This window comes from Scyliorhinus torazame, chromosome 16 (assembly GCF_047496885.1).
Source record: "Scyliorhinus torazame isolate Kashiwa2021f chromosome 16, sScyTor2.1, whole genome shotgun sequence".
In the NCBI taxonomy this organism is placed as follows: domain Eukaryota; kingdom Metazoa; phylum Chordata; class Chondrichthyes; order Carcharhiniformes; family Scyliorhinidae; genus Scyliorhinus; species Scyliorhinus torazame.
Window position 1 is genome coordinate 192081579 of NC_092722.1, and position 15053 is coordinate 192096631.

The following is a 15053-nucleotide window of genomic DNA, read 5'->3' on the forward strand; positions in this document are numbered from 1 at the left end:
CTGCTCTCTGTCTCTGTCCCTGCTCTCTGTCTCTGCTCTCTCTCTCTGCTCTCTGTCCCTACTCTCTGTCTCTGCACTCTGTACCCGCTCTCTGTCCCCTCTCTCTGTCCCTGCCCTCTGTCTCTGCTCTCTGTCCCTGCTCTCTCTCTCTGCTCTCTCTCTGCTCTCTGTCTCTGTTCTCTGTCTCCGCTCTCTGTCTCTGCTCTCTGTCCCAGCTCTCTGTCCCTGCTCTCTGTCTCCGTTCTCTGTCTCCGCTCTCTGACTCTGTCTCTGCTCTCTGTCTCTGTCCCTGCTCTCTGACCCTGCTCTCTGTCTCCATTCTCTGTCTCCGCTCTCTGTCTCTGCTCTCTGTCCCTTCTCTCTGTCTCTACTCTCTGTCTCTGCTCTCTGTCTCTGCTCTCTGTCTCTGCTCTCTGTCCCCGCTCTCTGTCCCCTCTCTCTGTCACTGCTCTCTGTCCCTGCTCTCTGTCTCAGCTCTCTGTCTCTGCTCTCTGTCCCTGCTCTCTGTCCCTGCTATCTGTCCCTGCTCTCTGCCCCTGCCCTCTGTCCCTGCTCTTTATCTCTGTTCTCTGTCTCTGCTCTCTGTCTCTGTTCTCTGTCTCCGCTCTCTGTCCCCTCTCTCTGTCACTGCTCTCTGTCTCTGCTCTCTGTCCCTGCTCTCTGTCCCTGCTCTCTCTCTCTCTCCCTGCTCTCTCTCTCTCTCTCTGCTCTCTGTCTCTGCTCTCTGTCTCTGCTCTCTGTCCCTGCTCTCTCTCTCTGCTCTCTGTCCCTGCTCTCTCTCTCTGCTCTCTGTCTCTGCTCTCTGTCTCTGCTCTCTGTCTCTGCTCTCTGTCTCTGCTCCCTGTCTCTGTTCTCTGTCTCCGCTCTCTGTCCCCTCTCTCTGTCTCTGCTCTCTGTCTCTGCTCTCTGTCCCTGCTCTCTCTCTCTGCTCTCTGTCCCTGCTCTCTCTCTCTGCTCTCTCTCTCTCTGCTCTCTGTCTCTGCTCTCTGTCTCTGCTCTCTGTCTCTGCTCTCTGTCCCCGCTCTCTGTCCCCACTCTCTGTCCCCTGTCTCTGTCCCTGCTCTCTGTCCCTGCTCTCTGTCTCTACTCTCTGTCCCTGCTCTCTGTCCCTGCTCTCTGTCCATGCTCTCTGCCCCTGCCCTCTGTCCCTGCTCTCTATCTCTGTTCTCTGTCACTGCTCTCTGTCTCTGCTCTCTGTCCCCTCTCTCTGTCACTGCTCTCTGTCTCTGCTCTCTGTCTCTGCTCTCTGTCCCTGCTCTCTCTCTCTGCTCTCTGTCCCTGCTCTCTCTCTCTGCTCTCTGTCCCTGCTCTCTCTCTCTGCTCTCTGTCTCTGCTCTCTGTCTCTGCCTCTGCTCTCTGTCCCTGCTCTCTGTCCCTGCTCTATGTTCCTGCTGTCTGTCTCTGCTCTCTGTCTCTGCTCTCTGTCCCTGCTCTCTGTCCCTGCTCTCTGTCTCTGCTCTCTGTCTCAGCTCTATGTCTCTACTCTCTGTCTCTGCTCTCTGTCTCTCCCTCTGCTCTCTGTCCCTGCTCTCTGTCCCTGCTCTCTCTCTCAGCTCTCTGTCTCTGCTCTCTGTCTCTGCTCTCTGTCTCTGTCCCTGCTCTCTGTCTCTGCTCTCTCTCTCTGCTCTCTGTCCCTACTCTCTGTCTCTGCTCTCTGTCCCCGCTCTCTGTCCCCTCTCTCTGTCCCTGCTCTCTGTCTCTGCTCTCTGTCCCTGCTCTCTCTCTCTGCTCTCTCTCTGCTCTCTGTCTCTGTTCTCTGTCTCCGCTCCCTGTCCCTGCTCTCTGTCTCTGCTCTCTGTCCCTGCTCTCTGTCTCTGCTCTCTGTCTCTGCTCTCTGTCCCTGCTCTCTGTCCCTGCTCTCTGTCTCTGCTCTCTGTCTCAGCTCTCTGTCTCTGCTCTCTGTCCCTGCTCTCTGTCTCTGCTCTCTGTCTCTCCCTCTGCTCTCAGTCCCTGCTCTCTGTCCCTGCTCTGTCTCTGCTCTCTGTCCCTGCTCTCAGTCTCAGCTCTCTGTCTCTGCTCTCTGTCTCTCCCTCTGCTCTCTGTCCCTGCTCTCTGTCCCTGCTCTGTCTCTGCTCTCTGTCCCTGCTCTCTGTCTCTACTCTCTGTCTCTCCTCTCTGTCCCCGCTCTCTGTCCCCTCTCTCTGTCCCTGCTCTCTGTCTCTGCTCTCTGTCCCTGCTCTCTCTCTCTGCTCTCTCTCTGCTCTCTGTCTCTGTTCTCTGTCTCCGCTCTCTGTCCCTGCTCTCTGTCTCTGCTCTCTGTCCCTGCTCTCTGTCCCAGCTCTCTGTCCCTGCTCTCTGTCTCCGTTCTCTGTCTCCGCTCTCTGACTCTGTCTCTGCTCTCTGTCTCTGTCCCTGCTCTCTGACCCTGCTCTCTGTCTCCATTCTCTGTCTCCGCTCTCTGTCTCTGCTCTCTGTCCCTTCTCTCTGTCTCTGCTCTCTGTCTCTGCTCTCCCTCCCTGCTCTCTGTCTCTGTTCTCTGTCCCTGCTCTCTGCTCTCTGTCCCTGGTCTCTGTCCCTGCTCTCTGTCCCTGCTCTCTGTCCCTGCTCTCTGTCCCTGCTCTCTGTCCCTGCTCTCTGTCCCTGCTCCTGGTCTCTGCTCTCTGTCTCTTCTCTCTGTCTATGCTCTCTGACTCGGCTCTCTGTCACTGCTCTCTGTCCCTGCTCTCTGTCCCTGCTCTCTCTGCTCTCTGTCTCTGCTCTCTTTCCCTGCTCTCTGTCCCTGCTCTCTGTCCCCGCTCTCTGTCCCCGCTCTCTGTCTCTGCTCTCTGTCTCTGCTCTCTGTCTCTGCTCTATCGCTCTGCTCTCTGACTCTGCTCTCTGTCCCTGCTCTCTGTCTCTGCTCTCTGTCCCCGCTCTCTGTCCCCTCTCTCTGTCCCTGCACTCTGTCTCTGCTCTCTCTCCCTGCTCTCTCTCTCTGATCTCTGTCTCTGCTTCCTGTCCCTGCTTCCTGTCCCTGCTCTCTCTCTCTGCTCTCTCTCTCTGCTCTCTCTCTCTGCTCTCTGTCTCCGCTCTCTGTCCCTGCTCTCTGCCCCTGCTCTCTGTCCCTGCTCTCTGTCTCTGCTCTCTGTCCCTGCTCTCTGTCTCTGCTCTCTGTCTCTGCTCTCTGTCCCCGCTCTCTGTCCCCTCTCTCTGCCCCTGCTCTCTATCTCTGTTCTCTGTCTCACACATTTAGACTCTGTATTCAGTTCTTGCTCGCTATCTGCCTCCCCCTCAATCTCCAGGTTACCATTCACATCGCCGTGCATCCCTCACTTCCCTCTCTGTTCATTGGCCTATTCTGCCCACTTCCCATCTCTGCCATCCCCCTCCCCCTCTCTGTCCCTCCTGACTCTGTACCTTACCCACATCATCCTTCCCAATCTCCCTCGTCCATCCCATCTGCGACTGTGACCCTTTCATCTGTCACCTCCCCCAGCACAACTCGTCCTATCATCAATCCAACCACCTCCACTGCCTTGTTCCTCCTTTCCTCTCCTCCACCTCATTCCTCGCCCCCCCCCCCCCCGCCCCCCCCCCACCCCCGACGTGCCCCCCCCCACCCACCTCCCCCAGCTCCTCTCTCCGTTACCACATACTGGAGAAACAGCTTGAACATATCTAACAGTGAATTAAACCTGTAATTTTAACACTGCATGTCGAAGGTTGTGTCAGAGAGGAGCTGCCGGCTGCAGAGAGAGAGAGAGAGAGAGAGAGAGCAGCATTTAATCTGCTAAAATCCAACTGCGATGATGGGGTCAAAGATTGTGTGAGCTGAATGAAAGTGGAAGAATTTTAATCCAGCGATAAATTCCAGCGTACAGCCCCATGGATTTGGGGACGGGGAGATGTGGGGTAGGGAGTGTCCGGAGGGTTCTATAGCTCCAGTGAAAGATGAATTCCAGAGCGATGGTGCAGTGGGTTTTGATTCGTGTGAGGCTGTTTAATTGGTGTCCAGATGCAACTGGGGAAAGTGGTGGTAGTTGCACTGACGGATGAGGAGAGATCGAGTCGATTAGGATTATATTCACTGGAGTATAGAAGAATGAGCGATATCTCATAACCTATAAAACTTTAACAGGACTGGACAGGGTAGATACAGGAAGGATGTTCCCAATAGCGGGAGCCCATAGCCAAGGGTCATAGTCTAAGTTACTGGGTCAACTAGTTAGGACTGAGATGAAGAGAAATGTCTTCACTCAGAGAGTGGTCGGCCTGTGGAATTCGTCATCACAGAAAGCAGTTGAGGCTAAAGCATTGATTGGATTGGATTTGTTTATTGTCACGTGTACCGAGGTACAGTGAAAAGTATTTTTCTGCGAGCAGCTCAACAGATCATTAAGTACATGAGAAGAAAAGGGAATAAAAGAAAATACATAATAGGGCAACACAACATATACAATGTAATTACATAAGCACTGGCATCGGGTGAAGCGTACAGGGTGTAGTATTAATGAGGTCAGTCCATTAGAGGGTCATTTAGGAGTCTGGTGACAGTGGGGAAGAAGCTGTTTTTGGGTCTGTTCGTGCGTGCTCTCAGACTTCCGTATCTCCTGCCCGCTGGAAGAAGTTGGAAGAGTGAGTAAGCCGGGTGGGAGGGATCTTTGATTATGCTGCCCGCTTTCCCCAGGCAGCTGGTGGTGTAGATGGAGTCAATGGATGGGAGGCAGGTTTGTGTGATGGACTGGGTGGTGTTCACGACTCTCTGAAGTTTCTTGCGGTCCTGGGCCGAGCAGTTGCCATACCAGGCTGTGATGCAGCCCGATAGGATGCTTTCTATGGTGCATCTGTAAAAGTTGGTAAGAAGGAGTTTGGTACAATACTTGGGCCGAAGGGGATCTAAGGATATAGGGGTTGTGGGGGGGGGGGGGGGGGGGGAGTGGAAGTGGGAACAGATTACGGAGTTGGATGATCTGCTATGATCACAATGAATGGCGGAGCAGGCTCGAAGGGCCCAATCCTACTCCGATGTTCCGCGTTTCTACGTTCAATGAGGGTAGTGTTTGTGATGAGGGAGAGACAAGTTGGAGTGAGTTTGGGGCTGGAGGAAAGAGCTGGGCTGTTCCCCTTTTGTCTGAACCAGAATCTCTGGGTTCGAGCATTCAGAATGTGGCCCAAACCTGTCCGGTATCAACCTGCAAATCCCTCTTAACCCACACATGGCTGGGAGTGGGAGAGATTCCTGGTCAGCGATGCTTGGCGGAGATGGCACCCCTCAAGCCATAGTTTCCAGCTTCAGGTTAGTGACCCGTGCCGAGGAGAATGAGACGGGGAAAATGAACGCAAGCATGTGCGCAGTCTGAATCTCGCACCTTTAAACGTGGGAAGTCTTCGAAGTCCCGAGGCCTGTCAGCCGGAGTATTTGACCAGAGTTATTGAATGGTGGAGCCTGCTCGAGGGCCGGGTTTCCTAATTCTGCTCTTAATCCGTATGTTTGTACGTAAACAAGTAGTTACCTGATGGGCTGCCACCTCGTAACCATCGGGGTTCATGGAGGGGAGGATGTGTATGCGGGTCTGGTGGATGAGGTGGGTGATCCGCGGGTTCCGAAGGTTGTATTCCTCGCACAGGTACTGTGCCAACTGGATCAACAGCTCACGTCCCAGCACCTCGTTACCGTGCATATTGCCAACGTACTTAAACTCTGGTTCCACTGCAAACACAGCAAGTTACACACCGTCAACAGCAACGCCTGCCTGTTGGTCTCTTGCCAACTTCCTTCCCCCTCCCCCAGAGAATCTTACAGCACAGGAGGCCAATCAGCCCATTGTGTGTGTGCTAGCTCTCTGAAAATGCAATCTCTGAAAGTGGGTACTCTTTTCCCGCCACTTGTCAATGGGGTCTCCCATCTTTTATTCGCTTTTATTGGTAGAGGGATTGAGTTTCGGAGCCATGAGGTCCTGTTGCAGCTGTACAAAACTCTGGTGCGGCCGCATTTGGAGTATTGCATGCAATTCTGGTCACCGCATTATAGGAAGGATGTGGAAGCATTGGAAAGGGTGCAGAGGAGATTTACCAGAATGTTGCCTGGTATGGAGGGAAGATCTTATGAGGAAAGGCTGAGGGACTTGAGGCTGTTTTCGTTCGAGAGAAGAAGGTTAAGAGGTGACTTAATTGAGGCATACAAGATGATCAGAGGATTGGATAGGGTGGACAGTGAGAGCCTTTTTCCTCGGATGGTGATGTCTAGCACGAGGGGACATAGCTTTAAATTGAGGGGAGATAGATATAAGACAGATGTCAGAGGTAGGTTCTTTACTCAGAGAGTAGTAAGGGCGTGGAATGCCCTGCCTGTAACAATAGTGGACTCGCCAACACTCAGGGCATTCAAATGGTCATTGGATAGACATATGGACGATAAGGGAATAGTGTAGATGGGCTTTAGAGTGGTTTCACAGATCGGCACAACATCGAGGGCCGAAGGGCCTGTACTGCGCTGTAATGTTCTATGTTCTATCTTACGCCATCCGGAAACCTGCGGCCGGGGGGATGCGCTGCTAGTGGGGTAAGCGAATCCTGTGAATTCCGGCACCGATCTCTGGTTACTAACTCTCCTGCCATCAGAAACTGTCTCTTCTCATTTAACCGATCAAAACTCTTCCTGATTCCTGATCACCTCTTCACTCACCCTCCTCCGTTCTAAGGAGAACAATCGCAGCTTGTCCAGTCAACCCGCATCGACCAAAGACCCTCATCCCTGCTATCAATCCGGTACATCTCCTCTGTACCTCTACAAAACCTCCACATGCTTCCTAACAACTGGAGCGACGTCCTGGAGAACTGAGCTGGAACTTTTAATGCGGCTTCCTTTGACTTGCTTCTTGGGGGAGAGTTCCTGATTCTCCTCCCTCCCCTCCCCCCGCCTCCTCTTCCCTCCCACCCGAGGCTGATGCAAAGATCGCACCATTCAGGGCATTTTCTACTGAGGTGGGGTGTAGCAAGCCGGGAAATCTCCCGACTGGAGACACCCGCTTCAGTAGCAAAGCCCGGATCGGTAGGAGAACTGGGAACTCAGGATAAAGGAGACTGTGTTTTCTCTGGTGAGGGAGTGGTGTAGTGGTAGTGTCACTGGAGTAGTAATCCAGAGGCCCAGTGTAATGCTCTGGGGACCCGGGTTCGAATCTCGCCATGGCAGATGGTGAAATTTGAATTAAAAGTTTAATGGTAACCATGAAGCCATTGTCGGTTGTTGTAAAAACCCATCTGGTTCACCAATGTCCTTTCGGGAAGGAAATCTGCCGTCCTTACCCGGTCTGGCCTACCTGTGACTCCAGACCCACAGCAATGTGGTTGACTCTTAAATTCCCTTTGGGATGGACAATAAATGCCGACCCAGCCAGAGACGCCCACATCCCATAAACGAATAAAGGAAAAAAAGTTGCTGCAATAGAACGTTCTTCACTCAAAGGGTCGTTAATCTTTGGAATTATCTACCTCAGGGGCTGTGGATGTGTTAATGGAATATATTCAGACACAGACTATAGATATTTGCATTCTAAGGGAATTAAAGGGATGTGGGGATAATGCAGGAAGCTGGAGTTAAAGTGGAAGATCAGCCGGGATCTTTCTGAGTGCAGAACTGGATGGAGGGGCCGAATGGCCCCCTCATAATTCTAAACCTGATGTTCTTCTCATTCACCCGAGGGAGGAGCAGCGCTCCGAAAGCTAGTGACATTGAAACAAACCTGTTGGACTTTAACCTGGTGTTGCAAGACTTCTTACTGTGCCCACCCTAGTCCAACGCCGGCATCTCCACATCATGATGTTCTTGTGGTACTATTCCTCCAGCGAGATTGCCGATGTTAGAAATAAGAGTTTGTGTGTTTGCCCCTGACCTCAGTGACTCTACCTCCAGTCCCCAAATAAGGGCAGCAACAGACAGGTAGGGGCTTTGTGTAGCTTTCGTTTCCTGCCAATCTGCTCAGCCTGCCAGACAGACTCATTCCGAGACAGTGATCCCTTTATATCAGGCACACAGGGACTTCACTGCAGGGTTCTGGAGCAGGGAAGCCAGGAGTGAGACATCAGTGTGGCTGGAGTCCAGCCTGGATTTGGGTCGGCCAACCAGATGCTGAACAGGAGGGGCAGAAATATCCTGTGTTAAAATAAAAAAGGCACAGTTCAGCCTGTGCCCCCCCCAGTGAGTAACAGCACCATCCAATGTGGTGTTGCTCTTTACAGACCAGGGTCTGATCTCTAGGGTCCACTTGTTGAGTTTTCCTGGGTGCAATACCCTATTCCTACGTTAGGGCATCTTTCCCCCCCACCCCCCCCGTCTTTATACATTGCCATTCCCCTGGTAGTACTTCAGTGCTCCCTGATAAACAAACACACACAGGAGCATTTGGGCCACTGCATCGTGGATTCAGCCCTGTTTAGGTTGAATGTGTGGTTTTCCAATGACTCATTCTGTGATTGTTGGTCACCTATCAGCCAAGCTGCCTGGTGAGGATCCTCAAATCCGAGCTGTCCTCCAGACCCAATAAATCCCCTCCACGGTCACAAACTTCCCCCAGGAGCTCCCTTGCCCAAGGGATTGAGATGCTGCATCAATCACACACACCAGCCAACATCACCCAACTCGCAGAGTAGATTTGAATAGAGAGGAGCAGGAGACCATCTGAGACGGGCAGCAGTCTGCCTCAATGCACCCACAGAGTCAGGCACGCACTAGTGTGTAAATCAGTGCAAGGCTCCATGTCCCTGTCTACTGGTCAGAGTAAGGGGAACACTGCCCTCTGTCCCTGGCTTTTCTCACCTTTCTGTTTTATCAGTGTGGTTCCTGCTTCTCTCACATGAAACAACCTTTCATATAGCACCAATGGTTCATCACCCCCCCCCCCCCCCCCCGCCCCGCCCCCCCTCAACAGGGACTTGATTAGACAGGCACCATTTACATTACCAGAGCTGATTAGTGATGATTCACAGGGATCCTTGTTGGGGTCTCATTATTCTGAATGTTTTAATAACTTAGCTGATGGGACAAGGAACCAAAAGTCAAAATAAACTGGTTGTGTAAAGCGAGGCAGCTCTGTAAACAGCAGCATCAAATTACAGATTACGTGCCTGGGCAAAACGGTGACCAGCGAATTCAGTAAAGGTCAATGTGGATTCCCCACTTTGGATCACTGGCCTCGGTGGGAATGCGATGTGGATTTACCAGAATGGTGCCTGGACACCTTAGCTTGAATTAGGAGTGATGATGTGGAGATGCCGGCGTTGGACTGGGGTGAGCACAGTGAGAAGTCTAACAACACCAGGTTAAAGTCCAACAGGTTTGTTTCCATGTCACTAGCTTTCGGAGCGCTGCTCCTTCCTCAGGTGAATGAAGAGGTATGTTCCAGAAACACATATATAGACAAATTCAAAGATGCCAAACAATGCTTGGAATGCGAGCATTAGCAGGTGATTAAATCTTTACAGATCCAGAGATGGGGTAACCCCAGGTTAAAGAGGTGTGAATTGTCTCAAGCCAGGACAGTTGGTAGGATTTCGCAGGCCAGATGGTGGGGGATGAATGTAATGTGACATGAATCCCAGGTCCCGGTTGAGGCCGCACTCGTGTGTGCGGAACTTGGCTATAAGTTTCTGCTCGGCGATTCTGCGTTGTCGCGCGTCCCGAAGGCCGCCTTGGAGATCGCTTACCCAGAGATTGAATTATGAGGTTAGATTACACAGACGAGAGGTTGCATTGACTAGAATTGAGAAGGTTAAAGGATGATTGGATTACGTTTTTCAAGGTACTGAAGGGAACAGATTGGGGATACGGGGAGAAACTACTTCTGTTGGGTTGGGGAACTGAGGTTCAAGGGGCAGAGTGTAAAAATTAAAGCCAGGCTCCTCCAGGGTGAAATTAGGAAGCTTTTCACACATAGGCTGACTCTATTCTGGAAACAAATTGGCATTGGATCAACGGTTAATTTGAAAGCAGAGATTGGTCAACTCTATCAAAAACAAACCTCTAATCAAAGATATTAAGGAGGAACGGTGAGCATATGGAATTAGATCACAAATTAGCCATGATCTTATCGAATATGGGGACAGGCTTGAGGAGCTGAACTGCTCCTGTTCACAGGTAGCTCAACAAACTCTGTCTTCCTTACATCACCTTTCAGTTTAATTTCCTCCGCTTGCGTTTAAGATCTCGTTCACTGTTAATAATCAGCTGTTATGAACCCAAATCTCTCCCATGACCTGGGTATCAGAAATCATCTCTGCTTTTCCCAGCTCTCAGTTCAATCAGTAATTTGGTAACATTGGAAAGTCCCTGGTCTTAAACCACATTCGAAGCATCTGTTAGAATTAGAGCAAGGATCTAGTCAGCCATTGCTTCTCTCACCGCACCCCCCCCCCCTCTCCCCCCCTCTCTCTATCAATGGCCAGGGATTTTTAAAATACATTTGTTGTAAAAACCCATCTGGTTCACCAATGTCCTTTCGGGAAGGAAATCTGCCGTCCTTACCCGGTCTGGCCTACCTGTGACTCCAGACCCACAGCAATGTGGTTGACTCTTAAATTCCCTTTGGGATGGACAATAAATGCCGACCCAGCCAGAGACGCCCACATCCCATAAACGAATAAAGGAAAAAAAGTTGCTGCAATAGAACGTTCTTCACTCAAAGGGTCGTTAATCTTTGGAATTATCTACCTCAGGGGCTGTGGATGTGTTAATGGAATATATTCAGACACAGACTATAGATATTTGCATTCTAAGGGAATTAAAGGGATGTGGGGATAATGCAGGAAGCTGGAGTTAAAGTGGAAGATCAGCCGGGATCTTTCTGAGTGCAGAACTGGATGGAGGGGCCGAATGGCCCCCTCATAATTCTAAACCTGATGTTCTTCTCATTCACCCGAGGGAGGAGCAGCGCTCCGAAAGCTAGTGACATCGAAACAAACCTGTTGGACTAAGTTTGCAGACGACACAAAGGTTGGTGGAATTGCGGATAGCGATGAGGACTGTCTGAGGATACAGCAGGATTTAGATTGTCTGGAGACTTGGGCGGAGAGATGGCAGATGGAGTTTAACCTGGACAAATGTGAGGTAATGCATTTTGGAAGGGCTAATGCAGGTAGGGAATATACAGTGAATGGTAGAACCCTCAAGAGTATTGAAAGTCAAAGAGATCTAGGAGTACAGGTCCACAGATCACTGAAAGGGGCTACACAGGTGGAGAAGGTAGTCAAGAAGGCATACGGCATGCTTGCCTTCATTGGCCGGGGCATTGAGTATAAGAATTGGCAAGTCATGTTGCAGCTGTATAGAACCTTAGTTAGGCCACACTTGGAGTATAGTGTTCAATTCTGGTCGCCACACTACCAGAAGGATGTGGAGGCTTTAGAGAGGGTGCAGAAGAGATTTACCAGAATGTTGCCTGGTATGGAGGGCATAAGCTATGAGGAGCGATTGAATAAACTCGGTTTGTTCTCACTGGAACGAAGGAGGTTGAGGGGCGACCTGATAGAGGTATACAAAATTATGAGGGGCATAGACAGAGTGGATAGTCAGAGGCTTTTCCCCAGGGTAGAGGGATCAATTACTAGGGGGCATAGGTTTAAGGTGAGAGGGGCAAAGTTTAGAGTAGATGTACGAGGCAAGTTTTTTACGCAGAGGGTAGTGGGTGCCTGGAACTCACTACCGGAGGAGGTAGTGGAGGCAGGGACGATAGGGACATTTAAGGGGCATCTTGACAAATATATGAATAGGATGGGAATAGAAGGATACGGACCCAGGAAGTGTAGAAGATTGTAGTTTAGTCGGGCAGTATGGTCGGCACGGGCTTGGAGGGCCGAAGGGCCTGTTCCTGTGCTGTACATTTCTTTGTTCTTTGTTCTTTGTTCTTGCCCAATTCTTTGTTTTCCAATTAAGGGTCAATTTAACATGGCCATCCACCTACCCTGCACATGTTTGGGTTGTGGGGGTGAGACCCACGCAGACATGGGGAGAATGTGCAAACTCCACACGGACAGTGACCCAGGGCTGGGATCGAACCCGGGTTCTCAGCGCCGTAAGGCAGCAGTGCTAACCACTGCGCCACTGAGCCTCCGTTCAAAGGCCAGAGTTTTTTTTTTCCAGTTCAAGACTAGTTATTTAATGTTGAATAAACTGTGGGCAAACTGAACCATTGCTAACCAAACTGTGGATCTTTAACCAAGCTTCTAACTGTTTCTGTAACTCTGATCGCGACTCTGAATGGCCAGAGTTGTACATTACTCAGAAGGGTACGTGCCTGATCTGGAAGTGTGTAAAGTTGTGTGAGAAGGTGCTGGGCGTGTGCCCGACATTGCGCACTCACACAATAGTCCGGTCGGCAGGTGCACACAAACATCTTATGTGTGTTTGCTGACAATCAAGCAGGCAATTTAGCCCATTAAGGGGCCAATTGAATGCTATTTTACGCTTTCCGTGACTGGCACCGCAGGGGTTGGGGTGCTTTATTTGACCCCTTTGATTGCCCTCTTATTTGATGTTTCAAGTTTCTGTTGGTCGTTGTTATGTTCGGGCAGTGCCCCTAACAGGAGCGGCCTTTTTTTTGGTTTTGTCCCTAAGTTTGTTTCTGTTCTTGCGTTTTGTTGGCGGACCTCAAAAGAGTGACCCGTCTGCTTTTCGGGTTGGTGGATGGGCTGATTGGCCAAGAGGCCTTTACGTTTTAGCTGCAACCTCGATCCAGAGTGGGATGAACTGTCAGGGCAGAAATAAAATTCATAAATGTGCCTGGGAGCTGAGGTGTCCATCTGATTGTGTTGCCTCGAGACCCGTGGCATAGTTCACATTAGGAATGTCAGCCCTCACCCTCCCTGTTCACCAGCCCACTCCCCTCCCTCCCTCGCCGGCATCCCTCGGCTTTCACAAAGCCTGTTTGTGCTCCGGGGACAACTGTGGCTGGGAACATGTTTCAAGTCTGTTTCTGGGCCCGCTGTGTATGCGAGCCTAGTGGGTGAGAAATTCTGGCCAATGTCTAAGAAAGAGATTTCCCTGATCAGCACTTGGTGGCGGTACCAGCACACACATTACACACAGCGGAGACTCTTCCCGTACCAGCCTCCCCGAACAGGCGCCGGAATGTGGCGACTAGGGGCTTTTCACAGTAACTTCATTTGAAGCCTACTTGTGACGATAAGCGATTTTCATTTCATTTCTTCATTATCATGGCTACCCCTATGAACATTACCCCCTCTTGTTCATCCTGGGTTCCAACTCCTTTGTCTCTCACACACCCTCACCCAGCTCCAATTCGTAGAACACAGCTCGACACTATCTCCTTTGCCAACTCAGTCTTCCCCAGTATCTCCATTCGAAAGAACTCCAGTCCCGCCCCCAGAGATCTTCTGAAGCTGGGGGTGAATCGAAAATTCCGAAACTAAGAATGACAGATTTTTTTTTTTTGTTAAGAAAGAACATTGAAGGTGACGGAACCAAGACAGGTTCGTGACCAGGTCAGCCACCACCTAATTAAATGGTGGGACAGGTTGGAGGAGCTGAACGATCTCTTTCTATTTCTCTGTTTTGCATTTGACCCTTGAGCTAGATTTCTCAATGGTAGAATATCAACAGTTTTGCAATCTGTTGTTTAAATCAGCTACACCGAGAGCAAAGAAGTTGGTTTGAAGGCAAGCTGATGGAATATATTATTGTCACAGCCAGCTTTAAGAACGACATTGAAACTAGATCACTTTGAGGAACATTTGTGGGACTCCGATTAATAACCAGGCACCAAGCCCATTAAGGTTTGCAGCTCTTGCACTGTGCTGGGGGAATCATTGAATTTACAGTGCAGAAGGAGGCCATTCGGCCCATCGAGTCTGCACCGGCTCTTTGAAAGAGCACCCTACCCAAGCCTACACCTCCACCCTATCCCCATAACCCAGTAACCCCACCCAACACTAAGGGCAATTTTGGACACTAAGGGCAATTTATCATGGCCAATCCACCTAACCTGCACATCTTTGGACTGTGGGAGGAAACCGGAGCACCCGGAGGAAACGGGGAGGATGTGCAGACTCCGCACAGACAGTGACCCAAGCCGGGAATCGAACCTGGGACCCTGGAGTTGTGAAGCAATTGTGCTAACCACTATGCTACCGTGCTGCTGTGCTGCTGGTGGCGGGAGCAGAGATGGGGGGTGGGAAGGGAGCAGAGATGGGGGTGGGGGTGGGAAGGGAGCAGAGATGGGGGGTGGGAAGGGAGCACAGATGGGGGGGGGGGGGAGCAGACATGGGGGGGGGGGAGGGAAGAGCAGATTTTGGGGGGAGTTTCAGACATGGGGGGTGAGCAAACATGGGGAGCAGGGTGGGATCTGACATAGGGGGATGTTCTTGGGCCTGACCTCCCTCCCCCCCCCCCCCCCGGCCCCACACACACACACACACACTCCCCCCTCCCTCTCCCCCTCCCCCGGTACTTACACAGCTCATGCAGCCCGGGGTTGTCACTGAGCTCCAGGACATAGAGGTGCCTGCCCTGTGCGCTGCGGCCGATGCTGTAGAGGCGGCTGATGAAGGGACAGTCTCTCTGGACCCCGAGCAGCGCTTTAACCAGATCATTGTACCGATGATGCTTAAACTCAAGAGTCAGAGCCAAGTGCAGCAGCGCAGAGAGCAAGCCCAGGTTAAAGAGAGCAGCCATAGAGTGCGAACTCCTGTCCGCCTGCTCTTCCCAAACACCTCCCTCCCTCTCTCCCACTGACCATTGACAGGAAACCGGAGCAACAATCAGTGGGAAGGAAGCGAGTAACCCCTCCCTGGGGGGAGCAGGTCCCTGCACAGCAACAGCGCTGGAAGTGACAAAGATCAACTTGCAACACAGGGTCAATCTCTACTCCCCCCCCCCCCCCCCCGCCCCTCAATCACCCTCCTCACCCCTCTCACTCCCCTTCAACCTCCTCACTCCCTCACCCCCCTCACTCCCCCCACCCTCCCTCACTCCCCCTCACCCTCCTCATTCCCCCTCACCCTCCTCACTCCCCCTCACCCTCCTCACTCCCCCCCAGCACCCTCACTCCCCCTCAACCCCCCTCATTCCCCCTCAACCCCCTCACTCCCCCTCACTCTCCTCACTCCCCCTCACCCCCTCACTC

The 15053-nt window shown here is 51.7% G+C and overlaps 1 protein-coding gene across 1 annotated transcript in view; it reads right to left on the bottom strand.

The window, feature by feature from the left end:
• Positions 1 to 14727, bottom strand: part of cpn1 (carboxypeptidase N, polypeptide 1) — a 141972-nt gene extending 127245 nt beyond the window's left edge. The window contains exons 1-2 of the mRNA XM_072479701.1: positions 14383 to 14727; positions 5433 to 5629 (exon numbers count right to left, since the gene is read on the bottom strand). Of these exons, the coding sequence (XP_072335802.1) occupies positions 5433 to 5629; positions 14383 to 14602 (417 nt within the window). The 5' untranslated portion in view covers positions 14603 to 14727. The remainder of the gene's footprint in view (positions 1 to 5432; positions 5630 to 14382) is intronic.
• Positions 14728 to 15053: the final 326 nt, after the last annotated feature.